Below are 27,035 nucleotides of genomic sequence, written 5' to 3'. Positions count from 1 at the left end.
TGTCTGTCTGTGTATGGGGGGGTCTGTGTGTGTGTGTGTGGGGGGGTCTGTGTGTGTGTGTGTGGGGGGTGTGGGGGGGTGTGTCTGACTGTGTGTGTGTGGTGAGGAGGTGTGGGGGGGTGTGTCTGACTGTGTCTGCGTGTTTTCCCAACTTATTTGAACAGGAGAACCAGAGACCTTCAAGCAGTTTGTGCCGACAGGTGAAGGTCTTTTCAGTTATTTATTCAACAGAAATATCAAGAGATGCAGTGGTGTACTAAGAGGAAAAACGTAAGTCCACCCTTAGCCTCAGAAGCTGCTTTTGCCCCCTTTAGTAGGAGTTTTGCCCACCCGCCTCTGCTATCGACTCCATGCCCACTCCTCCATTCCTTCAGTTTCTGCATGCACAGCCCCCTCATATCCCCTCACAGCATTTTCATATCAGGGCTTTGACTCGCTTGCTTCCTTCCTTTTGGAGCCATCACATCACTTGGTGGGCTTGCTAGTCTTCTTCAGGTTTTAAGACTCCTCTTCAGCTTTCAGACAGGTGGTCCCAAGTTCTCCTCAGGCGCACTTTGATAAGACGCAGAAGTCGCCGTTGACTTGATGAGCATCCCCCCCACCCGAGGCAGCAAAGCAACTGCTGACCGCGACATTTCCATCACCGTCCTTCACAGTTGGTACGATGGTCTTCTTCTGAAATGCTTGTCTTTTGGTTTGCACCAAACATGTCTACAGTTACTGTGGTCAATCAATTCATCTGCCCAGATCACGTGGTGCCAGGTTGGCCCGTATGTTCAGTGGCGGCCCGTCGTCTCGTTCTGATGTTCTTTGGCAGCTCAGATTTCTCATTGTCAAGATCAGATCTTACAAGATGTTGGCAATGAAATGTTGGTGTTCTTGGAGTCGTCTCTTAGCATCAAGTGAATGTGGTGGGCCGGCCAGTTCTGGACCAATGAAGCGTCATTTGCAACACTTGTGGATGATTCTCCTGAGAGTGGAATGTTCAGTTTCAAATAACTTGGTGATCTTTTTCGATCCCTTGGTAGACTCGTCGGCATCCACCGCCTTCTTTGTGAGGGTCTTGGAGGGCTCTTTTGATCTTCAGCAGACCCTCGATATTGGAGGTCTAACTAAGACAGTCGACCTGAAGACGTCCTAATCGGGGGCACATAATCTGAAACACCTGATTCTAATTTCATGAATTTGAAATGGTGATAAATAACGGGGTGCACTTCACTTTCCTATTACGACAAATCTGTTGTTTTTAAAATCTTGATTACAAGAAGAATTGCACCCAGGTGTTCACATGGTGTCACTTCTTTGAATTTGTCACTTTTAAAGAAGATGAAGATCTGTCGTTTGCCTCTTCCCCGGTCAACAGTTTCTGTGGGGGGTACTTACTTTTTCACACTGTCAGATCATACTACTGACTGCGGAGAGGTGAGTGACCTTGTGATGTATGCAGTCACGGCAAGGGGGCTGACATTTGATTTCAGGAGGCGAGACCCCCACCAGCGCCCCATATGTCACTCTGGTGTGGTGTCGGCACAGGGGGTTCATCACCTCCAACAAACTGAGCTGCCCACAAACACCGAGGCCAGTGAGGCAAGGCCCTGTGGTGCCTCTCCTCTGCCCTGAAATGGTGGTCTGACCCATCGGCCCCCTTATCCAGGCCTACAGAGGTCTCCTAGATGGCATCCTGACCCCACTCCAGAAACTGTGGGATTACTGGTCTTCAGCTTCCCTCCACTGAGACTGCACACCGACACAGTTGGAACAAAACACTGGCCATCATCAGACACCCTTGTCACCCTCATGACACCAAAGGCCACCTGACTCTCTTACTGTGACGTCAGCTCCTTGCCAGCGGCAGTTACAGCGTGTGAACTGAAGAGCCTCGGGTTAGGGGCGGCCACCCATATGTTGTCCCCCGACTGCAGTGGCGTTTTGATGAATCACTCGCGTGCGTTGGTTTGAGTCCGGAATTGAGCTGACGTCATGCGTCATTAAAGTTAAGTGACGCCGGCAATGTGGCATCAGACTGGATTTCCCGTATTTGGTCCGAAGAGATAACAGAGTTAGGTTTAGTGTACCCTGCCACCCCCTGGCCTGGCATGGCATTCCCTTCAGCTGGTCGCTTGAGCGGTTACTGTCAAGAAGTAGGTTTGTGTGTCTCCTTGAAACCCCGAGGGCAGATTGTCTGGAGGGCAGAGTGCGAGGTCAGCCCTGGTGTCATTTTTTCAGTTTAAGGGCCAACTGAGTAGGATCCCTTCTGGCAGTGACACGTTTTATTTAAATTGTGGCATGTCAGTCACCCGAGAGGCTTCAAGAACACCAACTTTATTCTGATCACAGCAGAATAGGAAACACGCAGGGTCGCCTGAAGGAGCCATCTTCACCCGCACATCTCTGGGACGGGCAAGGGCACGGGTCCGCTGTGGTGGGAGTGTAGCAGCACATGCCTGTTGAGGATCCATCATGTGCAAAACCCCACTTCTGGTACCGTGTGACGTGCGAGTCACCGGACAAACAACCCTCGACAGATGCGTCACTCACATGTCGGCGTGCCACACCATTGGGGAGGGTCTCCAAAGAGCGCCAAAGTCTCCCAATATGGCGTCTGCACCAGGGATCTCCTTGAAGTCCTCACCCCATTGATCTGGGTACGGATGTGTTGGCTCGTGGGATACAAAGGCCGGACCCCCTGGCGCGGGCTTTACGATGACAACACAGCTAGGTGGTGTGGCGTCAGAAAAGAGGAAGTCGGGAGAAAGGAGAAGGACTTTAGAAGATGGAGGAGTGAAAAGAAATAGGAGGAAGAAGAAGACAGAATAGGTGAGGATCAGTCAGCCTGCAGGGGGCGCCACTGAAGTGCGTGGATAAATGAAATATTGAGGGTCTGAAAATATGGGGGGAATGAAGGTTAAAGGTGAGGCTTCTAAGACAGTGGGAAGACCACCGATGACATACGGGGCTGAGACGTGGGCAGTAAAGGGAGCTCAGGAGGAGGAGAAGAAGTTAGACGTGGCAGAAAGGAGAAATGTGTGGAGTCACAAAAAAGGGGCAGAGTAAGAAATGAGGGGTCCAACAAAAGTGGGAGAAAGGAGATGGAAGTGGGGTGTGATGAGGAAGAGACCTGGAGTAAAAGAGTGATGGGGATGGAAGTCCAGAGGAAGAGAAAGCGAGGGAGGACAAATGGACAGATAAAGTAAAAGAAGAGCTGAAGGAATGTGGTCTGACTGGAGAGGAGGAGGAGGAGGACCGAGCTGCAGGGTGAAGGTTCATCAGGCACATCAACCCTCACATAGAAGTGAGAAGAGGTGAAGAAGAAGAGTATTTTTCCAGCACCTTCCTCAATAGTAGATAATGTCTCCACTCTGCTCTTTCACTCCAGAACTTCTGAGCCATTCAGCTGGTGACTTGCTTGAGTCTTTTGGCTCCTCGTCCTGCTTCTTAACTTCAGGCCATTCAGTGACAATCAGACCCTCCCTTTAAGAATATTCTAGTCAACTACGCAATCCATTGTCCCTCCTATAATGGCGAGCCTTCCCTGTGCCATAACACCAGCACCTCCATGATCTGTCTATGAACATCGTGAGCCCAGTGTCACCCAAAGATGTTCTCATTTCTGACTCGTCCATCGATGTTCTGAAAGGCTCAGGGGTCACCCCGGTGCTTCTTTGCATTGATGTTCCTCTCCATTAGCAGAAGTTTCCTCCTGTGCTCCTTCTTTCTCACCCTGGAGTCCTGAACATTAATCTTCGCCCACCGAGGTGGCACAGGCCTGCAGCTCTTTGGATGTTCATCTTAATTAAGCGAGTTGTCGCCTTTGGGGTCGTTTTGGCCATCTGGCCTTCCCTTTTTGGATTCCCGACTGTTCTCCATGTGGCTTTGCCGTGCCCCCCCTCCACTGATTGGTGAGTGTCAACAGCAGTTGTTCCTCGTCACTTATGGAGTTTCCGCTCGTTGAGCCCTCGTCTTCACTCTTGGTGTGTGGGGGGTTTAGGTTGACAGGGTGGGCTGCGTTCAGTCCTCTGAGTAAAATTATCAGTGAACTTTGGTCAGCTGTTTGAGGGAGTGATGACTAAGGGGGGGCAATTACCTTTTCACACAAGCAGCACAGGTGTTCAGTACCATTATTACATAACTTTATTCATCTTCTGTATTTGGTTCCCTTTCTCTAATGGTGACGACCCAAAGCAATTCATTGTGGCAAGTACAGAAAAATGGAGGATCGCCGGAAGGGGGCAAACACTTTTTCACAGCACTCTGAGTGAGTTCTTCATCGTGTCGTTCAGTGGGTGCCAGCCTTAGTCTGAATGAGTTACACTGTGCACGAGTTATATAGCGCCTTTCATCATTGGCCGGTCACAAGGTGGGACTCGTGCAAACTCGAGGCGAGTTATACCCTCAGCGGCCACTTTATTAGGTACACCTTGCGAGGACCTTTTGGACCCCCTTTCGCCTTCACACCTTCTTAATGGTGTAGATTCAGTAAGATGCTGGAGATGTTCCTCCATGTTGGCATGACGGCGTCACACAGCTGCTGCACATCCATGATGCGACTCTCCCGTTCCAGCACATCCTAAAGATCTGTTCTTCCTGGCCATCTGACCTTCTAATTGGAGACTTAAAAAACAATTCTAGACACTCGCCAGCCGCTTTATTACAGTATGTATACCCTGCTCGTACCCGGGTGGACCCCCTTTGGCCTTCAGAGCTGCCATAATTGTTCGTGGTATAGATTCTACAAGGTGCTGGAGACATTCCTCAGGGAGTTTGATCCACATTGACATGATGGCATCCCGCAGTTGCTGCATATCCATGATACGAATCTCCTGCTCCTCCACATCCCAAAGATGCTCTACTGGACTGAGATCTGGTGATTGTGGAGTCCAGTGACCTCATTGTCATGTTCAAGAAACCAGTCTGAGATGATGTGACCTTTGTGGCATGGACCATTATCCTGCTGGAAGATGGCGGTCATAAAGGGATGGACATGGACAGCAACAAGACTCGGGTAGGCTGTGACATTTAACACGATGCTCAGATGGTATTAAGGGGCCCAAAGTGGGCCAAGAAATTATCACAGACACCATCACACCACCAGCACCAGGCTGAGCCGTCCATACGAGGCAGGAGGGATCCATGAATTCATGTTGTTGACCCGACCATCAGAGTGTCGCAGCACAAACGGAGACTCGGCAGACCAGGTGACATTTCTCCAGTCCTTCTGGTGAGAATTGTCACCTCAGTCGCCTGTTCTTAGCTGACAGGAGTGTCACCCGCTGTGGTCTCCTGCTGCTGTAGCCCCCCAGCTGCTTTAACCTGCTTATTTGAGTTCCTGTTGTCTTTCTATCCGCTCAGACCAGTCTGACCATTCTCCTCGGACCTCTGCCATCCACTGGTTATTTTCCTCTTCATTCAGACCCCTCTCTGTAAACCCCAGAGATGGCTGTGTGTGAAAATCCCAGCTGCTTGTGAAATACCCAGAGCACCAACAGCCAGGCCCCCACGTTCAAAATCCCCGATGCTCGGTTTGAACTTCAGCAGGTGGTCTTCACAACGTCTACAGGCCAAAATGCCTTGAGCTGCTGCCATGTGATTGGCTGGGTAGACGTTTGTGTTACCAAGCAGTTGTACCGAATAAAGTGGCCCCTGAGTGTATAGTGCCTTTCATCAGAGGAGATTCAGTTGAGGAGCGTAAGCAGAGAGAACGCCTGCCCACCCGCCACTGCCACTTCACGGTGCCCGCGCTGCTCCCCTTGCTGAGAGACGACGCTCATTAAAAGTCGGAGATGGCGACGGGCTTCCCTGGTAATGCGCCAGTCACCTCTCACCACTTCCAGCTCCCTTCATGTTCCTCGCTCCTCTGTCGCATCTTTTAATTATTTCGACTCTTTCTCCGGTATAAACAAGCCGAGACTGGAACTGGTAATTGCTGGAGAGACGCGCGGTGCCTCAGATCTTCAGGAGGAAGACGCCGGCCGTGTGAAGGCTCAGTTTACGTTCTTAACTCCTCCTAAATGTGAGCCTTCTGTGATGTCAACTCATTAAATTATTTAGAATCCACTGCAAGGCCCTGTCGTGATTTGTGGGGGGGCGGGGGGGGTGAGGTAGCCCACCTGTCTTTTGATGAAGATGTTTAAAATAAGGATACCGAAGTGTGCCGTCTGTGTGTCTCTGCATCCCCCCCCCCCCTTCTTCCAGGTATACCCTGACAAACACCAGTTTCAGCCGCAACAGTTGGCATCTGTCAAGGGGTGGCATATATTGGGCAGCAAGTACGATACAATGCAATTCAATTCATTTTTGTATAGCCCCAAATCATACAAAGAGTGCCACAGTGGGCTTCAACAGATCCTGCCTTTTGATGGCCCCCCAGCCTTGACTCTGTAAGAAAACAGGAAAACCCTAGTAGGGAAAAAATGGAACAGAAAGAGAGACCCCCCTCCAGGTAGATTGGGCATGCAGTCAAAAAAAAAAGGTTGGTTAATACAACACAATCCTCGATATCTCCATCCATCCATTATCCAACCCGCTATATCCTAACTACAGGGTCACGGGGGTCTGCTGGAGCCAATCCCAGACAACACAGGGCACAAGGCAGGAACAAATCCCGGGCAGGGCGCCAGCCCACCGCAGGGCACACACTGTGTGAATTTCCCCTTGCGATTAATAAAGTATCTATCTATCTATCTATCTATCTATCTATCTATCTATCTATCTATCTATCTATCTATCTATCTATCTATCTATTTGTTAGAGAGATATGAAAGACACTATATATCTAACAAATAGATAGATAGATATGAAAGACACTATATAACAAATAGATAGATAGATATGAAAGACACTATCTATTTGTTATATAGTGTCTTTCATATCTATCTATCTATCTATCTATCTATCTATCTATCTATCTATCGTGCCTTTCCTATCTATCTATCATAGATAGATATAAAGGCACTATATCTATCTATCTCACTAGGGACAATTTAGGATCGCCAATGCACCTAACCTGCATGTCTGTGGACTGTGGGGGGAAACCCACGCAGACACGGGGAGAACATGCAGACTCCATGCAGGGAGGACCCGGGAAGCGAACCCAGACAGGTCTCCTAACTGCAAGGCAGCAGCGCTACCACTGCGCCACCGTGCTGCCCATCCTCAATACAATCTAATAGAAATATTACAAGTGCAGAGCAGAATTCAACAGTAGATGACATCCCATAATACGAGTCCTGGGGACCTCGGCCATCAAACTGCCTCCCCCCCCCTTACTGGCCATTCCACAGCTGAGCCAGTGCTGTGCCAGCCAATCTGATGAAAGGACCACTCGTTTTCACGATTCCTGCAATCCCCCAATCAGAGAAGACTTTACCTTAGGCAGGCAAAACAACTTGGCAGGTGGGTTGTGGCACCAAGTGGCACATTTGAGTACCGAGAAGAGACACAGAATAGGTGAGGATGAGTAACACATTTGAACCGTCAGATTACTGCTGTTTTAGTGCTAATGCCAGTCTGCACAGTTAATCAGCAGCTCTAGTCAGGGTGTGCTAAACTGAAGTCGTGAGTCTTAAAACCGGAGACTGAAGGGGCATCTCTTATAGTAGCAGGCAGACCAGTCCACAGTTCAGGGGGTCCTGTAACTAAAAGCTCGGCCTCCCACTGTTATTTTATTAATCCTTGGACTCCTAATCAGACTGCCATCTTGAGATCTTAATGTGCGCTCAGGTTTGTAAGTCGTGATAAGTTCAGATAAGTAAGCCGGACCTCGGCCATCTCAGGCTTTATAAGTTAAAAGGAGGATTTTGAAACCTGCCCTAAACTAAACTGGGTGCCAGTCCATGAAGGTGAGGCTCGGACAAAGCGTGAGGATCTGAGTGACTCTGACAAAGGCCAAGTGGCGATGGCCAGACGACTGGGTCAGAAGGCCTCCAAAATGGCAGGTCTGGTGTGGTGTTCCCAATATCTACCAACATTGGCCCAAGGAAGGACAACCTGTGAACTGGCAGCACCCAACGCTCATCAGGTCGTCTGCTCTGATCCTACAGAAGAGCCACTGGAGCACAAATTGCTGGCCATGACAGAAGCGTGTCAGAACATCACAGCGCGTCACAGCTGGCTGTGTAGCCACAGACTGGTCAGAGTGCCCATGCTAACCTCATGTCCACCACCAGACATGCCTACAGCGGGCATGTGAGCATCAGAACTGGACCATGGAGCAGTGCTAGAAGGTGGCCTGCTCTGATGAGTCCCATTTTGTTTTAGATGATGTGGACAGCCAGCTGTGTGTGTGTCGTTTACCTGGGAAGGAGATGGCAGCAGGGGGCATTATGGAAAGTTCTGCTGGGAAACCTTGGGTCCTGGTATTCCTGTGGATGTTCCTTTGACACGTACCACCTACCTAAAGATGGTTGCAGACCATATATGCCCCTCCATGACAGCGGTGTTCCCTGATGGCAGCATGGTGACGCGCCCTGCCACACTCAGGAATGATTTGAGGAGCAGGACAAAGGGGTCAGGGTGTTGACTTGCCCTCCAGATTCCTCAGATCTCAATCTGATCAGGCAACTGTGGGATTGTTCTGGAAAAACAAGTCCGACCCACAGAGGGTCCACCTCACAACTTGCAGGACTAGGAGGATACATCTTGGTGCACAGGACACCTTTGGGGGTCTATGCCTTGACGGGTCAGAGCTGGTGGCACAAGTGGGGACCTGTTAGGCAGGTGCTTTTAATGTTGTTGATGTGTGTGAGAAGTTAACTGGGAAGGCGGAATGAAAACGAGTTCCTCTCCAGACTTTCCTTCACACTACTGGTGGTCAATCCTGAAAATCCCATCATTTTGACTGGGAATTTTTATTTGTACATCCAAACAAGAAAGAAAAAAAAATGCCCTGCTAAATGAATGGCATTGAAAAAGCTGAAACGTCGCCATTCGCCCAAAGTGTGTTTGATCCATCTGTCTCAGATCAGCGGGGCACTGGGGAGGCCTGAGCGTGGCCGGACCCCATGGACTGACACACTCTGACATACAGTAGGACGTGCTGCTCTGCTGGGCTGGCACCAGACCTGATCCCATACCCCCTGTTGCTTTTGCCCCACTGACCCGCTGCTTTTTCTTTGACTTCCAGGCCCTGAAACTCCGGGAGAGCTGTGACTGCCCCGCGCTGCCTGATCAGGACCCCCGCACCGTCTTCATGCACAAAGTGCAGCTTCTGTTAGAAAAAGTCAAAGTGGCAACGAACGAGAGCAGCAGCAGGAGTCCAGCGCAGTCAGAGCCGCTGGCTCTGCCCATCCCGTTGGTAATACCTGGCACAGAAGTGGCCCGGGGGCTAACGGGGAATCTGCTGCCAGAAACACTGGGCACTACGTCTGACAAGTAAGAGTACAACTGGCAGCACTGGAGTGGGAGGTGGCGGTGCCCAGGGCACACGACCTAGAGGTCCCAGTGAGTGCTAAGTGACTGCCTGAGCAGCGCCAATCACACACTAGTAAAGCAAACAAGACCCACAGTATACCCGTGGGCACACCTGGCATGTATGTGTCACCTCGGCCAAGGCTGATCTCAAGACTGCCTCGAGGTGTTTGATTTAAACAGGCCAGGGACGGACTTTAGTTTGGGTGTCTGATGCATTGGGCAGAACTGATAAAACGCCTTGAGCCCGGGCCGGAAGGTGGAGACCACCATCATGCCAGCGTGTTGTGCTCTGTCATGCTGTGCCACAATCGGTGGCCCTATTACCTGTGAAAAGAACGACACCCTTCAATAGGCACCCACAGGCTGCCCCACAGAACCGGTGCTATCGAGAGGTGGGGTGGGTGACAGGAGGGTCAGATGGGTTTCATGCCACAGAGACAGGCTGGCCCTCCCTTTACTCCTCCTGTGGGACCATCACACCAGATGATTGAAGAGGAGCAACAGGCCCTGGGAGAAGATGGGAAGGACAACACAACGGCAGGGCTGGTGACTTGCCTAACCCGCCTCCCGTGAATGACCCGCACGTAGCGGACCACCTGTGACAATCAGCTGCATGCCATCTTTTGTGAGAATCTTAATCTTGATTAGTTTTTTATTTGAAGGTGACCACTCTCAGTTAAACAGTTCATCTGTGGAGAGGAGAGCACCTTTCTGGGGGTGTGATAACTTAATAAAAATCAAATTTTGTTTTATATAGCACCTTTCATGGCGCGCCAGCTGGTTCATGGATCTAATACATGAGGGGCATTATTACCCAAACTGGCTGGTAGCAGGGGCTTGATGCCTTTGTGCCCGATGCTCAGGACATGGATGTGAGGGCGTGGGGTAACACAGAGGGAGAGTGTCTGTGCTTCATCGTTAGGGGTGGAGTCTGATGATTTGGGGTGGGGTTTGCAGTTATGTGCTTTAGCACCATTGGGTGGAATTTGATGTTCTTTTGGGGCTATGTTGGCTGTCATCACTGAGGGGAGGAGTCTGTTCTTTTGGGGCGGGGTTTGTGGCTATGTTGGCTGTCGTCACTAAGGGGAGGGGATTATTTGGGGGCGGGGTTTGTGGCTATGTTAAACATCATCTCTGTGTCATCATGGGGGTGTATGGTGGAGTCTGATGTCGAACGTCACGTCTTCTCTGGCCCTCATTCACTACACTTGGTTTGCTCTCCTCCACTGTTATAAATGTGCTGTATATAAATAAGTTTCTTGTGATTTAATTTTCTTTGCAGAGTCGCCCAACACTTACATCTCCATCACAAGGCGCCTTGTCATCCACACTGGCTGGTAACTGGGCTTTGATGCCCTTGTGCCAGTCACACTGGACATGGAGGGGGTGGAGTCTGATGTTCTTTTGGGGGCGGGCTTTGCCTGTAGGCTGGGCTTCATTTCTGAGTGAGATGATTGACTGGTGGTGGGACATTACAGTTAGTGAGCTCATATCTAATATAGTGCCTTTACTGTCCTCCACTGCTAGAAACAGTTGAAGTTTACGTTGATTTACTTTTATTTTTAATTGTAATATTCTGTTTGTTGATGCTGTGTTTACTGTCACAGGTGTTATAGAAAATAAAAGGTAACAGAATGGCATGTTGGACTGTCCCTGGTCCTCTGATTTGTTTTTGAAGCCCCCCCCCCCGGGTTCTGTCTGTTAAAAAACAAAGCAGTGCTCCCCCCCCCCAAAACACACACACACACTTTTACAGTTTCGCTCGTCATTAAAGGGCAATAAAGAGCTAATGGAAGACAAAAAGGACCGAAACACTGGTGAGCACATCCACAGCGTGTGCCAACAAGGTAAGAATGAAATTCAAATACAGATTTTCTAGTTTTCTCTGGTATAGCGCCTTTCACGCTGCACCAGGCTCTATGCACACGAGAAGCCTGCTTTGCAAGGTTGCATAATGCAGACAGCGCATTAAAACACATCCAGACTAGGCAGCTGTGTGAGACGAGGAAGAAGAGGCGGAGTCTGACATTTCACTGGGGCGGGGTTTGTGTTACCTGGGATGTCATTTGTCTTCAGCACTGGGAGGAGGAGTCTCATGATCCTTTAGAGGTGGAGCTTTGTGTTTCATCACAGGGTGGCAGAGTCTGACCATCGTTGTGGGTGGAGTTTGTCTTTCATGGGATCTCATTTGTCTTCTTGACTGGGAGGAGGAGTCTGATCTTTTTGGAAGGGGCATTGTGTTAAATGTGATGTCATCTGTGCTTCAGCACTAGAAGGAGGAGTCTGATGATCGTTTAGAGGCGGGGCTTTGTGTTTCATCGCAGGGTGGCGGAGTCTGATGATCTTTTGAGGGCGGGGTTTGTGGTGATGCTGCCCGTAGGCTCGGCTGCGTGACTGAATGATGGCCTGATATTCCAGTTAGTGAACTCTCATCCTATACAGCGCCTTTCACAAACAAACCTTCCTTCGTTGCCATCCACTGTTATAAATATTTGAATCACCTTGTTAATTGTGGCAGCCCCCATATAAAATAAAAGAGTAAACAGGCTGCCACAATTCGTCCATCTTGTGACTGGGGGTGTTGGCAAGGAGGATTGCCCCCGATCCCTAATGTGTTTTTTGAAGCCCCTCCTCGTTCCTGTCTGGTGAAACAGAAAGCATTGGGAGCCCCCAAGCCCCTCCCTGCCATTACTCTTAGAGGTGAACTGGGCATCGAAGGCCCAGCAGGTGGGAGACGAGAAGCACCAAACCAGCAGCGAGCCTTTGAAACGGTGCCTGGGCTTGCCGTTGCCATGGATACCTTAGAAGTGTGGAACCTTCAGATGTTCCGAAAACTTTTCATTTGGCGCTGTTGTCATGACAACGAGACATGCAGTAAAGTTTCTTGGATGTTGAAGTTTACGGTGGGGGGCATCAGTGGGCGCTATATGAGGTTTGCACCACATTTGCTCACATGGAGTGCGGGGGTCCGTTGGTCGACCTTCTTGTGCTGCTCTGAGTTTTTTTTTTTTTTTTACCTGCTGCCATCATGTGCCACCTGGCTGCTCTGCCCTTTTCAAGGCTCAGCTGAGGACATCAAGAACCTGAAGTCCCTTTGCTGCGCCCGGACCCCCTTTTTTGCCTGCTCTTACTAAGCTGGATGTTAATGATGAGGGGCAGAGACCGGGGGCTCAGTGTGGCAGACTTCATAGCTGACCTATTCACTTGAACCCTTGTCACCGGGGCAGCGGCTTTTCAGAATTGGGTTCACAGTTGTGTGAGAAAGTAAGTGCACCCCATGGAGTGTTTGGACCTGTCAAGATCCGCTCTTCACTTAAACAGGTGACAGAACATAACAAATGTCAGGCCACATTTACATTCTGTACAATTTATAATTTATGTTGTATTATTTAAATAAACATGAAAAGCAAATGTCACATGTGGAGATAGTAAGTGCCCCCCACCCCCTTAATGACCACCTCAATCCCTGGACGCTAACGATCAGCATATCAGGAGCGAGGACCTCGTCTCGTCGGAACTTCAGACATTCAGTTTGATTTGTAGCGTGTGTCGTCACCATGTCGAGATCCAAAAGGCTCTCTGGGGTCTTCACAAAGAAGGTTCCAGATGTCGAGGGGTCTGGAAATCAAACTCACTCCTCAAACACTCCTGTGTGTGTGTGGTCATCTACAAGTGCAGGAGACTTCAATCAGCTCAGGCTGCCCCACTGAGTCCAGCAGCAAACAAGATGGTCTCTGAGAGGCCCAGAACTTCATCATAGGACCACCGGGTCGCTCTTAACCCCACCGATGTCTGCCATTTGATGCACAGGTGATGGACCACCAGGAATGAAGAACTCCAGGGCAAGCCCAGGACTCTGTGGAACAGATCAAGCAGAGCTCGAGTTCCGTGGTCACAGAACCACAAGACAACATCTGACCAGAAGAGCCTGATGATGGCTGTGAAGCCTGCTGATGGTGGACGTGATGTTGTTGGGGGGGCCGTCAGGCTGCATCAGGAGACCAAAGCGAGAACATCACCTGGAAGTGGGCCTGGCAACATGGCAACGAGCCTAAACATAGCAGTGGATCCGCCAAGGAAACGGGTGTCTGGAATGGCCAAGTCAAAGTCTGGATCTGCTGTGGGGGGATTTGTGCACACAGCTGCATGGAGGAGTGGGATATGAGGGGGCCATTGGAGCCAAAGAGAGACTTTCTCTGCATATTGTCATTCTCCATTGTCATTTGTTTCGGTGTTATCCAGAGATGTTCTTTAACCAAACAGCAGATCTTGACGTGTCCTCACAATAATGTCAAAGGGTGCACTTACTTTTTCACATGACTGTTTATGCTGACCACTTACAGTATGTGGGGTCTTCATTAAACTGGATTGTGTGCCCATGTGACTTGCCTGACTCTCCCCTTGCATCAGAGTGGCCGGTCACCGGTGGTCCCCTTCATTTGTGGTCCACTGTGAGTGCTGGTGCTCTGGGGTGCCCCCTAACAGCCCACCGATCACGATGGCCATCGCCCACTTTCCATGTCACACATTTTCTCCAGTGCCGTGTGCATCTCTTGCAATTCCCAGCCGATTTAACTTTTAAGACCCCATTGCACTTTCCTGTATATAGCGCCTTTCTAGAAGCAGGCGGTGCCCGACTGTGTTTCTGTTTATGCCATTTGTTGTTTTAATGGAGAAGCTCCAGCTGAGGTGCCATCCAGAGACCTCACAGCGTCAGCCACAACACCAAGCCACCGATTTATCTTCTCAGTTTATCAAGCGCCTTTCCAGGTCCTGCTGGCCGACAGATGGAAGTCACCAAAATCAGAGGACCTCAGAGATGGGCGGTCAGAGAAGTAATGGTGGTCTTAGCTTTGTGAGACACCATGGCGAAAGAGGCACCCGATGGCACCTGTGGAACCTCAAGGGCATCGAGAGCTGCAGGGGTCCTCAGGGCCACCCCACCAGGTCCCTATCCTTTAGTTTGGTCCCCACACTCCGTGTTAATTCACTGATTGGGGGGCTTCAGACATGTGCCAATAACAATTTGGCAAAGAATCCAAAGAGTGAATGGATGACAGCCTCTGAGTCCTCTGCCAGCGTCCCTGGGGTCTCCCTGTCTTAATGTGACAACTTGATTTGTGACTCCAGGGGCCTGGGGACAGAATCCAAAACACCCCCCTCCCCGTGTCCCCAGGCAGCCGCAGATCAATGAACTGACCACTGACGGATAATAACGGAGCCCCCCGCCTGCCCCCTGTTTGTCGCACATTCTGACAGGTCCGTTTAATTTTCTTATGAGTTAAGTGCACATAAATCTTTATTTTTAAAATTTGGAAAAGTCAGAGGGGAACAAACTAAAAGGAGAAGGCGGTGGGGGGCTTGTTGGTGATGTCCATCCAAAGGGGCACCTCAGAATGCGGTGGTGACTGGCGCCTCCTGCTGGCAGCCTACTGTACCATCTCTGTCTGTTCATAAGGCCTGGGTGAGGGGGAGTGCACCAGACCATGGATATGTGGGCACAAGGGGGGGCCCCCCTCCCATGCCAACTGGGCCATCAGAGACCCCAAAACAAAACCTAGCAGCCACTCTGCTGCGTTACACACAAAACATGTGCCCCTTACTGGTGGGCTCTTTCCGGAGTCTTGCCCAGTTTCTGGGGGTCAGTTAGTCCTCTGTGGAGGTGCAGGACACCAATCCAAAAATTATCAGAGTTTACACCACAGGATGCCCTCAAGTGGACTGGCAATGTTCTCGTTCTTCATTTATGGGCAAACTTTAGGCAAGTTGAATTACAAATGACAAGGCAGTTACTGGGGGGAGTGTCACTTATATACTCCATATCAGTGGGCTTCAGGGGAGCCGTGCCCATTTGCCCACAGTGTGCCCAGTGCCTGGTGGCATGACCCATTTAAGGTCCACAGTGCTAAAGTCTTCAGTTGGCAACCTTGACATTTACAATGCAGCACCTCCACCATTAGGGGGCCACACTCGGACCTTCCCCTAACGGAGTTTGCCAGTCTCTGCTTTGGCACAGGCACGCAGACTCCTGCATGGAAATGGAGATTTGATGTTTTCTCTTCTCTTCTCTTCGAGACCCCTAGGACCCGTCTCACTTTGGGGGTCCTCCTCCCAGCATTACTTGTACTTTCTGACCTCCATAATTCTTCACCAACGATGTCCTGTTTGGTGTTCATTCTTGCCACAGATGCAAAATGACAGTTGGCATCTTTTTGTCTCCATAGTGATTTTAGTGTGCCAGCTTGATGACTGACAGCGTTCACCGTTTCCATGGCAACCTTACATTCCTTGGAATGCTGTCCATCACAATTTCTTAGACTTGGTGAGATTTTACTATCGCCATAGTAACTGCACACTTAGCACACACAATTGGGTTTTGTAGCCGTGTTGGCACGTGTGTGTGTGTGTGTGTGTGGCGCAGCAAAATTCTTACATGCATGGTGACCAAAATGCCACACATCTGCGGTGCCATAGCAGAAATTCATGTTATGCCAAATTGGACCACCCAATGTGCCCCTTTACCACTGCTTCTCCATCTCAGAGTTTTGGTAAAGAGTCTCTCCATGCCAAGGGTGGCAGCTGGCAGCTGCCAAGGTCTCATGGAGGGTACAGGTTCTAGCAGTGGGAATTACAAGTGGGCATGCTATGTAATCATGGGTATGGGGGAGCACAAGGTCATGTGTTCAAGTGGCACAGACTTGAAGAAACATTCATGGGTCAAGACGCTATATAAACTAATCCTGGATAGTAGGCACCGTCTCGTCTCTGAAAGAAGACATGACAGCCAGAGGGCTTGTTGGAACCTATGGAGTGACCTACCATACCCAGCAGTAGGTGGGTTTAGGGGGGCACTGGCCTCAGAAAAAGACTCCCACTTTACTAGAAGGCTCTAAACTGACCCACCATGAGTGTGTTTGAGCACTGGTGCCAGCTTTGTGCCCAATACTGCCTGGCCTCTATGAGCCCCCATGCCACTGTGAATGCATTAGGTGGGCTTCATAATAGATGGATGGGTGGATGGACATACAAGGCAGAGCTGTCTTGTTCATCATATTTAATGAGGTGGATGGTCACGGTGAAAGGCGCTATACAAAAAAACACCGTGCTATTGACCTCCCATGGCACCGTGTGGTGCATTAGGTGAGCTTCTTAATAAAGGGATATGTGGACATACCTGTACAGGGCAGAGCTGCCCCAAGCGTAGAATGGCACCCCGATGGTCCTGCACACACTCCTCCTAAAGCAGAGGGCGCTGTTGGCCAGCAGGTGGACTTCGGTTTTCACTAAAGACGCTTGACCTTCTTCTGTGTTTTGATTGGTTGAATCTTGAACTCCATCTGCTGTAACATTAATCTTATTTCAGTATAGCACCCTTCACATTCAGGCATAAGACACAATGCAAACAACGATAAAAAAAGGCCAAAACTCAAGTTTGACGAGGTCGGGGGTCAGAAAATGTCACCCAGCCCTCGTGATGACCAGATGGGCACGTTTAGGTTTTCTACACCAGCTGGGTGTTTCATAGAGAAGAGGAAAGTCCAAAAGTCACAAAATGAGTGACATGAGGGGTCCTGCAATAGATTGGCATCTCATCCAGGGCTCCCCTATGTACAGTATCATGATTAATGGGGTCATGGTCAAAGGCGCTATATGAAACACCAGAGTTTGCCAGTTTGCTGGCGAGTTGTGAATGATATAATGCCAGTGAAAGGCACTATATAAAATGCCAGTGTACATCAATTTAGTGTCAAGTGTGAGTGATCCTGGTGAAAGGCGCTATATGAAACACCAGAGTATGTCAATTGTGAGTTTTATGATACTTTATAAAGCACCAGGATATCCTAACTTGATGTTGAGTGTGAAAGGCGCTAAATAAAACACCAAGGTACCTCAGTGTGCTGTCAGGTGTGAGTGATGTGACCCCAGTTAAAGGTGCTATATAGCATTCGAATACCACGGTGTGACTTCAGCTCACCACCTCCCAGAACACTAAACAGGAATGAATGAGATTAGAAAGGATGGTGGTGCATGGTCGAGATGGCACTGTACATGGCGCTGCGTGTTACCCCAGAGTGGCCCAGCTGAACAGCAGTCCCTACGACCCCCATGGCCCTGCCAGCCTTCTGGGACCCCACTGTGTGTGTTAAGGGCAGACAAGAGGACAGCTGAGATGGATGGAGAAGCCTACCACTGGCCAGTGTTCTGATGTGAGGCTGGCAGCAGCGGGTACTGGCATGTAAACAAACGGGCACAGAGACACACGCATTAGCAGCTGGCTGCCCATCCAGTTAGGGGCACCGCAAATGCTGGCTCTGTAAATATTAATAAATCCAATTAACCTGAGCAGGGCACTAATTTATTGTCTCTGTCTTGTAACTAATTAGGCAGATTTTTTCACTCAGCCTTAATAAACCAATTAGGTCTGAAGATGGAGACGCGGCGGAGTCCGGAGGAGTGTGGTGGGCTTGTGTGTGCGCACTTCTGGAGTCGTGAAGGGCCTGTGTGTGTGTGTGTGCAGGTCTTTGTATTATATAGCGCCTTGTCCTTAGAGCCGCTCCCATCCATTTCCACAGCTAATATGACAAGTTGCCCCTGAGCTTCTGTACTTTGGCATTCTCAAGCTGGCAGTCCCTGTTTCTTAGTCACTAGGGGGCAGCAGTGATCCCCCACACTAACATGTCCCATTGTGCCACACCTTGCTGCCGCCTCGCTGTGTGGCTCACCAGTTAGGTTTTGCATTTTAAAAATGTGAAGAAAATTCTACTCTGCCTGTGCCTTGCGAAAGTTTCAGTTTTAAAGGCGCTATATAGAATGTAAGTGCACTTACTGGCTTGTTGGAGTTCGAGTCCAAACCTCCTTTGTCTTCTCAATGTCTCCCATGTTCGTGGCCCAGGTGTTGCACTTCACACTTGCTTGATGACATCTCTGCTTTCTTCAGGCACCCGAGTCTTATAAGGAGTCCATCAAACACGCCACTCGGCTGCCAGCCTTCACCTTCCAGGTACCCTGCATCAGGAAGAAGGGAAGTCAGTGCCACATATAGTGCCTGTCACTCTTCATTTATACATCGTCACGTGCAAGATGTCACCTTATTATAAAATCAGACTCCAGTCAACTGGCCAGGTGTATTCAGTGTGTGTTTCATTTAGGGTCAAAAATTAAAGATTAGAAAAGGTGACTGAACAGGACTCCACAAAAGGTGCCTTCTTCTCTGACCCTACGATATTAAAGGTTTAAACGAAATTCAAATAAACGACTCAGCGTACAAACATATCATCATCTGCAATATGAAGATCAAAGCGGCATCGGGGCTCCGCCCATCCTACTTGTTAACTGGCCCCATGGCTCCACCCACCCATAGCCACCAATTCAACAGCAACTTAGCTCCGCCAATTTCATTCCACCTGTTAAACAGCCACCAGAGCTCCGCCCATCCTGCTTGTTAAATGTCAGGCACCAATGAAAGAGCAAAACGGCTTTGCTGATTCCTCCCTGTTAAACAGCAACCCGTAGCCCCGCCCTCCTGAGCCACTTATTAAACACCACCAGGGCTCCGCCTACTCCAGCCACCTGTTAAATGACAACAGAACACCACCCATCCCAAATCTGTTACCCGCCCAAGGGATCTGCCCTTTTCATTCCACCTGTTAAACAACATCTGATAAGCAGCAGCAGCAGGGCAACGCCCATCCTACTTGTTGATTGGTACCAGGGCTCTGCCCATCTAAGGCTCCAATTAATCAGCACGATGGCTCCTCCCATTCCACCTGTTAAACAACCTGAGAGCTCCGCCTCTTCCTTTCTCCTAGTCGGCAGCACCAGAGCTCCGCCCACCCCTCCTGGTAAATAGCTCTGTCTGTGCTGCTCATCGCTAATTGTCAGGAATCGCACACAATTAAAGGGGCACAGAAAACAAGGCGAACGGAAATAAAATGGCAAAAAAAAAACTTCAGTCCTCAAACCTAAGACAAAGAAAACACATTTCTGAATTTCTTTTAAATGCAAATCCATATTACTAACCGAGAATAAACCGGATATGGACGCAAGGACACGGCGATGGGACCATGAGACGTACTGCGCAGGCGCGCGTCTCTCCGCAAGCGAAGTCGTATCCACCGCGAACGAAGGAGTCACGGCCCAAGAACGAAAGAGCTCAACTAACGTGAATGAGAAATGAAGCAACAACGCGCCCATAGCTACCACTAACGACACAGCCACACAAAAAAGAGGATTCTGCGCTGCACCCCAGAGTCAAACGTGAGAGGTTACGGAGGCCCCACAGGTCCATAAAGATAGTACGAAAGGCGCAGGCGTCACCGCCATATTGTGAGTGGCACTACTGCGGAGTGAAGTTAGGAATAATGTGCTGTTTGGGATTGTACAAACCGCTGAATGCTTTACACCAAATTCAAACACAATACAGCTCAACGATACAAACACGAGCCCACCTGGATAAGATCAATGAACGCAGGTGCCTACAACACACGTCTGAAACTGCGGAAGCAAAGCAGGCACGGGTTCAAAACGAAAGACCACAACTGATGGAGATAAATAATCTCTTTCAAATCTATTTCGGGTTACCCAAGACCAGGGGTTGGCGAGCGAAGCGAGCAGGGAGCGGAGCCCTCTAGTATCAGACTAAAGCATGTTTCCAAATGCAGAGTTAGCAAAGGAAAAAGGCCGGCAAGCAATCGGATGGATGCGATGTGAGAGCAACTCGCTGGTGTGTCAAACTGCTCGGAGTGGTAGACCAGGACTGAAACTGGGGACTCCTGTGCCAGGGGATTAAAGGAGAACCCCACATCTGCACCGGGAACACGGCGTCCAGGAGGTGTAGTAAGCTATGACGTACCTTCAGGCACTTGACATTATGCCCCCTAGTGGTGAAAAAGTAAGAAAAGCAATCAACCCGAGTGCTCCATTTGAAATACCTGGACAACATAGACGGGCAGGTGGACAGACAGATGTGAAGGGGCACAATATAACTGTATAATAGATAAATAGATAGATAGATATGAAAGGCACTATATAATAGATAGATAGATATGAAAGGCAATAGATAGATAGATATGAAAGGCACTATATAATAGATAGATATGAAAGGCACTATATGATAGATAGATAGATAGATATGAAAGGCACTATATAATAGATAGATATGAAAGGCAATAGATAGATAGATAGATAGATGATAGATAGATAGATAGATATGAAAGGCACTATATAATAGATAGATAGATATGAAAGGCATTATATAATAGATAGATATGAAAGGCACTATATAATAGATAGATAGATAGATAGATATGAAAGGCACTATATAATAGATAGATAGATATGAAAGGCAATAGATAGATAGATAGATAGATAGATAGATAGATATGAAAGGCACTATATAATAGATAGATATGAAAGGCACTATATGATAGATAGATAGAGATAGATATGAAAGGTACTATATAATAGATAGATAGATATGAAAGGCAATAGATAGATAGATAGATATGAAAGGCACTATATAATAGATAGATATGAAAGGCACTATATGATAGATAGAGATAGATATGAAAGGCACTATATAATAGATAGATAGATATGAAAGGCAATAGATAGATAGATAGATAGATAGATAGATAGATAGATAGATATGAAAGGCACTATATAATAGATAGATATGAAAGGCACTATATGATAGATAGATAGATATGAAAGGCACTATATAATAGATAGATAGATATGAAAGGCAATAGATAGATAGATAGATGATAGATAGATAGATATGAAAGGCACTATATAATAGATAGATAGATATGAAAGGCACTATATAATAGATAGATATGAAAGGCACTATATAATAGATAGATAGATAGATATGAAAGGCACTATATAATAGATAGATAGATATGAAAGGCAATAGATAGATAGATAGATATGAAAGGCACTATATAATAGATAGATATGAAAGGCACTATATGATAGATAGATAGAGATAGATATGAAAGGTACTATATAATAGATAGATAGATATGAAAGGCAATAGATAGATAGATATGAAAGGCACTATATAATAGATAGATATGAAAGGCACTATATAATAGATAGATAGATATGAAAGGCAATAGATAGATAGATAGATAGATAGATAGATAGATAGATAGATAGATAGATAGATAGATAACACTTTGCAAACACTATCTATCTATCGATCTAACAGCTCTTAAAGCTTTATTTTATTTGAAGTTGAAATGGTTTTAGCATACAGTTTAATTTCATTTTTAAATATAAGCCTTTGCTGGTAACTCCTTTTTGCTTAGTGGGCTCTGTGGAGCTTCATGTATTTACAAAACGGTTCGTGTTAAAGAAAAAAAAAAACTCAATATTTTATAAAGATTCGGTGCTTGCCCATATTACGAGCCAGGGTTTGACAGTGATATCCCCCTCTAGTGGGCATTATTGGGAGTGTTTTTGGAACTTCTTGGGACTTGTGTGCTTTGGGACCCCAACTTTGCTTGTGATCAAATGTTTAAGTGTTGCGCTCCACACTTTCTTCCAGGAAACAACATCAATAACACAATGTACTCCACAGCCGTCCAGTTCTGAGGACCCTTTGAATGCCCCTTTCCCATAATGTCTTTCTTTTTCCTGCAAGGTGTTTTGGGGGTTTGTTTTAGGGAGGCAAATGGTTTGGCTTTGAGACATTCTTTGTGTGATCATTCAGCTGTTAAAATAAATAAGTGGTGGCTCTGAGGCTAAGGATCTGCGCTGGTATCCCGAAGGTTGCTGGTTCGAATCCCCGTCACTGCCAAAAGAGATCCTACTCTGCTGGGCCCTTGAGCAAGACCCTTAACCTGTAATTGCTCCAGGGGGCGCTGTACAATGGCTGACCCTGCGCTCTGACCCCAAGGGGTATGTGAAAACTAACAAACACTGTTGTAAGTCGCTCTGGATTAGAGCGTCCGCTAAATGATGTAAATGTAAATAAAATTCTCCCTGTGACACAACACTTATGAAATATAAGAATTTTGCTTTAAAAATGAGATCTCGCTGTTTTCGGTAGACGTAGATGAGAAGACTGACAAGTGCAGGTATCAAGACAGTTTGTATCTTTAAGAATACAGAAGTCTCTTTTGATAATTACAAAATTAATAAGAAGATAAAAATTATGTTTTAAATTAAAAAATATATCCCGAGTAACTATATACATAACAAAATACGTTGATTGTTCCAGCGACCAAAAGTATAAATAAAAAAACAATACATCTAAAATACAGATTTATAATAAATTCGATTCCATACAAAATACCTAAGAGGGGGAAAGTTACGTCCATAAATTATGAACCAAACTTAAAGCGCCTGTTTATAAAAATGCACTCCTCTACAGTACAGGCTTCTCTTATTAATATTAAAGTTATACATCAATGGTTTTCTATCAACACAGAGCTGGCGGCGCGCGTTTGGATCAAGTCTGAGGTACTGTGAAGACACACCGAGTCCTCTCGCCACATGTTTGGTTTATTTGGTGAAAAAAACATAGCGTTTAAAATTTGTAACTGGCAAATCATCAAGTGTACCGTACTATATAATATTACTAATAATTGTTAACATTCATATGTGGGTTTTCTCACTACTCGGAGCTCTTTGTAAACTCCACGCTGGTAGGACCCCGAACGCGAACCCACGATCTCCTTGCCACATGGCACTGCGCCACCTGCGGGGTGCCACACTTGACAGTTTAAAATTACAAAGACAAAACTTCCGAAATCAAAGAACATCGGCTGCAAATTAATAACGAGCTCTACTTCTACAAAAAAAGTTGTTCTGTTGTCCCGCAAAGCAGTCAATTTTTAATCGAATTGAGTTTTAAAGAAAATTCCAAACGTTTTGCACGTGTTCATCCAATGCAGTCTTCCAACTTCGTTCTTTGCTTTGAGTTTCAATGGCTGATCGTCGGCCTCGTTAACAGGCCCTGAATCAACGTACTGTGTGAGAGGAGGGCCATCCCATCGTAGGATGAGAAGTGCAGAGACGGTGCCCGTCAGTGCCGAGGCTCTCCTTGGAGTAACAAGAAGACTCCGCACACACTCGATTAACTGCACCTTTTAATACGAAGTCAGCGTCACAACCAGCTGTCGCGGCCGAGGTGACGGTACATCTTACCGGTGCCTATCGTCACAAAATGGCCGTTAAACATCAATAAGAAGGATGGACCGCCCGTTTTGAAAGAAAAGATACGATCTGGAATACAAATTCGTGGTTAGAAAGAAATGCTCGAATCCAGTTCATTTTAAAAGTATAACTGAAAGAAGAAAATAAAAATAAAATTCAACCCGCCAATATTCATAATTACCGAATCTATAACGTGATGTTTGTCGTTTTTCCTTTCAGATCCAAAGGGCATTTTATCATCTGCTTTGTAGACGGAGCCGCTAACATCCAAGAAGAAGGCTTCGTAAGTCGACCTGGAGATTCTCTCTGCCTTAACCAACGAAGTTCTTCCCTTTGGAGCCATGAATTGAGTATTGTTGTGCTTTGTCGAATAATGGGCTAAAGTGTGGAACACGTCTATTATCCAAATCTTTAGTAATTACGGTACTCGTACGTACGTCACGGTGATGCGGTTTGTGCCAAGATGTGCAGTGCAGTGCACTGCGCGCCTACTGAATGCCGACTGACTTCCTTAAACTGCGCGCTTCTTTCCCGTCGGCCCCTGCGCGCTCCTGCTGTCTGCTGGGAGTTGAAGTCCCCTCGGCAAACTCTGCCCACGGGTTAATCGCAATAGCAGACTCGTCCGCTTATTTACACACAGAACATTCTTAGATAACACAGTCGCCCGATTGCTCTTTTATAAGAATTGTCGCTGTTTCTGGTACCAATTTAACGGTTAATGTTTCGGCAAACGTTCTCTTCTCAAACGGATGTCGAGATTTCACGATCAGGTGTCTGTTTTGTGTGCCTACTCGATTGGACGAGGCGTTCTCGTAAACTGCCCTAACTCGGGTGAGCCTTATCTGGGCAGGCTGATGATAGCCCTGTCCTGCTTTTTGTGGAGCATTTTGGGGGGCTTCACATCCCTTTTCCTTACACAACGATCAACGTAAAGAAAGACATCATTGACACGTGTCAAAGACATTAGAGCCTCCATTAGAAGGAGAGGCCGTGGGGTGAAGGTGGTTGTGGGGCACAATATGGGTACTGATAACATTTGTGGCTTTATAGCGCCTTTCTCAAAGCTACCACTGACAGATACAAGAATGTGAAACCTAAACTGGCAATCAACAAAAAGCCTCTGTCTTTTTTGAAAAGAGAAAAGGAAAAGAATATGGAAGAGCGACTGAAGGGAACAGGCGGACTGAATGGAGATAAAGGGTCATCTTATTTGGGGGCCACTATACGTTCATTCCTCCCTCCCTCCCTCCCTCCATTTTCCAAACCAGCTTATCCAGAGCAGGTCACGGGGAAGCTGGAGCCAATCCCAGTAAATAACGGACACAAGGCAGGGACAACACCTGGGCAGGTGCCAGTCCACCACAGGGTGAACACACACACACATTTTAGCAACACCAATTCACATAAGATGCAGACTCCATGCAGGGCAGGACATGAACCCAAGTCTCTGTCCACTGTGCCACCTCACTGCCCTCTTCATGTACTGTCTGTGGCTTTCTTTCAAATGACAGGAGCCACACACCAGCCAACATCTGCACACACTGACCACAGGACCCGGGTGACGGAGTGCGGCCAACACCAGGCTGGAAGCCAGTGCAGTGATCCCAGGACTGGAGTCTTGAAGTTCAAACTGAAAATTTAAGGCAAGTCCACAGAGTAGAAGATGGCTCACAGAGACTGAGACTTTTGGACAAAGCCAGGCTCCTTGTGCTTGATATAGCGCCTTTTACATGTTGCCTGTTTGCGTTTCCGGTCTTTACTGGGCTCTCCCTTCATTAAATGGTGGTGTGTTTGTTTCATGCTTGTACCCGCTGTGTCCCTAACAAGACAATCCCTGCCACACACACATAATGACCCTTCTTCAAATTCACCACCTGATCATCTCTTTAACTGTTCACCTTCCATGCCAAGCCTGTGGTCCTCCATGTTAATGAAGCCACAGCAGAGGCTCCCGTTGTCATCTGCTCATTGGCCCCACAGGTCAGTGTTTATGGAGGTGACAGAACATGAGAGGAGATGTGTCCAAAATGGCAGCGTGGAGCCTTCGCCGCCCAATTCATCCCAAGTGATTCCTTAATCAGAAGCTTCTTCTTTGCTTTCAGCACTCTTGATGTCCTCTTTGTTTTGTTTTATTTTTTCCTTTCTTATTTTTGTTCCCCAAATTCCAATTCTCATGTAAATTTGGGCTTAAAGACAGAAGAGATTGAAGGGGACTTGAAGACAAACTGCAGTGACACCCAAACTTCTGGAGATCTGTCATACCCTGGTCAGTTTGACATGTCCAGTGCAGCGGTCAGTGTGTGCTGGTGCCCCTTCAGCTGTCCTCTGGATACCACAGTGGACCCATTTAAGGCTATTTGAGGATTTGGGGTGTAGTTCTACAAGTGCTTCAGATAGGTTACTGGCCTTTTAGGTGCTGCGCGGCCAGAAGATGGCGCCCTTGGAATGAGAGGCACATGTGAAACTAAGAGAGGGAGAGCCGGAGGGGAGGCTGAGGGTCTTACTGTTCATACTGATGGGCGGCCGTGTGCAGGCCAGTCCGATGGTCTTAAGGGACCTTTATCTTCCTTTTGTGACCTTCAGTGTTCAAGCCTTCTATCCAAAACTGTTCAGAATCCTGGGCAGTCAGTCAGTAGGAGGCGCTCTGACGGTGGAGGCTTCACTGTTCAAGAAGATGAAAATCTGGACAGTCCTGCTGCTGAAGCTCCTTTAGCTCTCCATTATACTCCATGTCAAGACCCACAAGACAAACTGAACCTCAAAGACATTATGCACCGGCGAATTCTGTTTAAATTCTAAATTTACCAATTTGTTCTGTTGAATTTGCTACTTAAGATTTTACGTGTTTTTAAAAATATATTTTTAGAAAGTCCCCTCAAAGACAAAGTCAAACGCAGGTGCGAATGACGCCACGTGAACGGCTCGCTGCTCGCCTCCTTGCTTGTTTGCACCTGCCGCTTCTCGGTTTGGCCGGGCGGCTCGGAGCCCCAGGGAGGAAAACGTAAATGGAGCGAAAAGAGCGTGAAACGGGCGAATGGAGAGCGTCATGGCCGCTCAGCCGCCGGCTCCTGGTCACAGTAAGGCGCCCCGTTAAACACCAAGTGCGGGAGAACCGCTGGAAGAAAAACCGGAGCCGAGTCTGAGAGCCTCAGATCTGCACCAGGAAAACGGCCGACCATCTGGGGGTTTATGGGGGTCAGTGGTGAAGAAGTAGGAAAGGGAAGCACACTGAGCACTCCATTTAACACACCATAGACAGAGGGGCGTGAAAGGCACTATAAAACAGTGACTACTGCAACGAAAGATAGATAGATAGAGTGAAAGGCGCTATATAATGATAGATAGATAGATAGATAGATAGATAGATAGATAGATAGATAGAGTGAAAGGCGCTATATAATGATTGATAGATAGATAGAGTGAAAGGCACTATATAATGATAGATAGATAGATAGATAGAT

General features: G+C 47.7%; 1 protein-coding gene across 1 annotated transcript in view; it reads left to right on the top strand.

Moving 5' to 3' along the window:
- The window catches only part of oma1 (OMA1 zinc metallopeptidase), a 99,094-nt gene extending 88,944 nt beyond the window's left edge, over nucleotides 1-10,150 (top strand). The window contains exon 9 of the mRNA XM_051932734.1: nucleotides 9,122-10,150. Coding sequence (XP_051788694.1) covers nucleotides 9,122-9,373 — 252 coding nt within the window. The 3' untranslated portion in view covers nucleotides 9,374-10,150. The remainder of the gene's footprint in view (nucleotides 1-9,121) is intronic.
- The last annotated feature ends 16,885 nt before the right edge of the window (nucleotides 10,151-27,035 follow it).

Source organism: Erpetoichthys calabaricus, chromosome 10 (assembly GCF_900747795.2).
Source record: "Erpetoichthys calabaricus chromosome 10, fErpCal1.3, whole genome shotgun sequence".
NCBI classification, from domain to species: Eukaryota; Metazoa; Chordata; class Cladistia; order Polypteriformes; family Polypteridae; genus Erpetoichthys; species Erpetoichthys calabaricus.
Note: the sequence above shows the minus strand (reverse complement) of the source record. Positions and strands in the feature narration are given on the sequence as shown.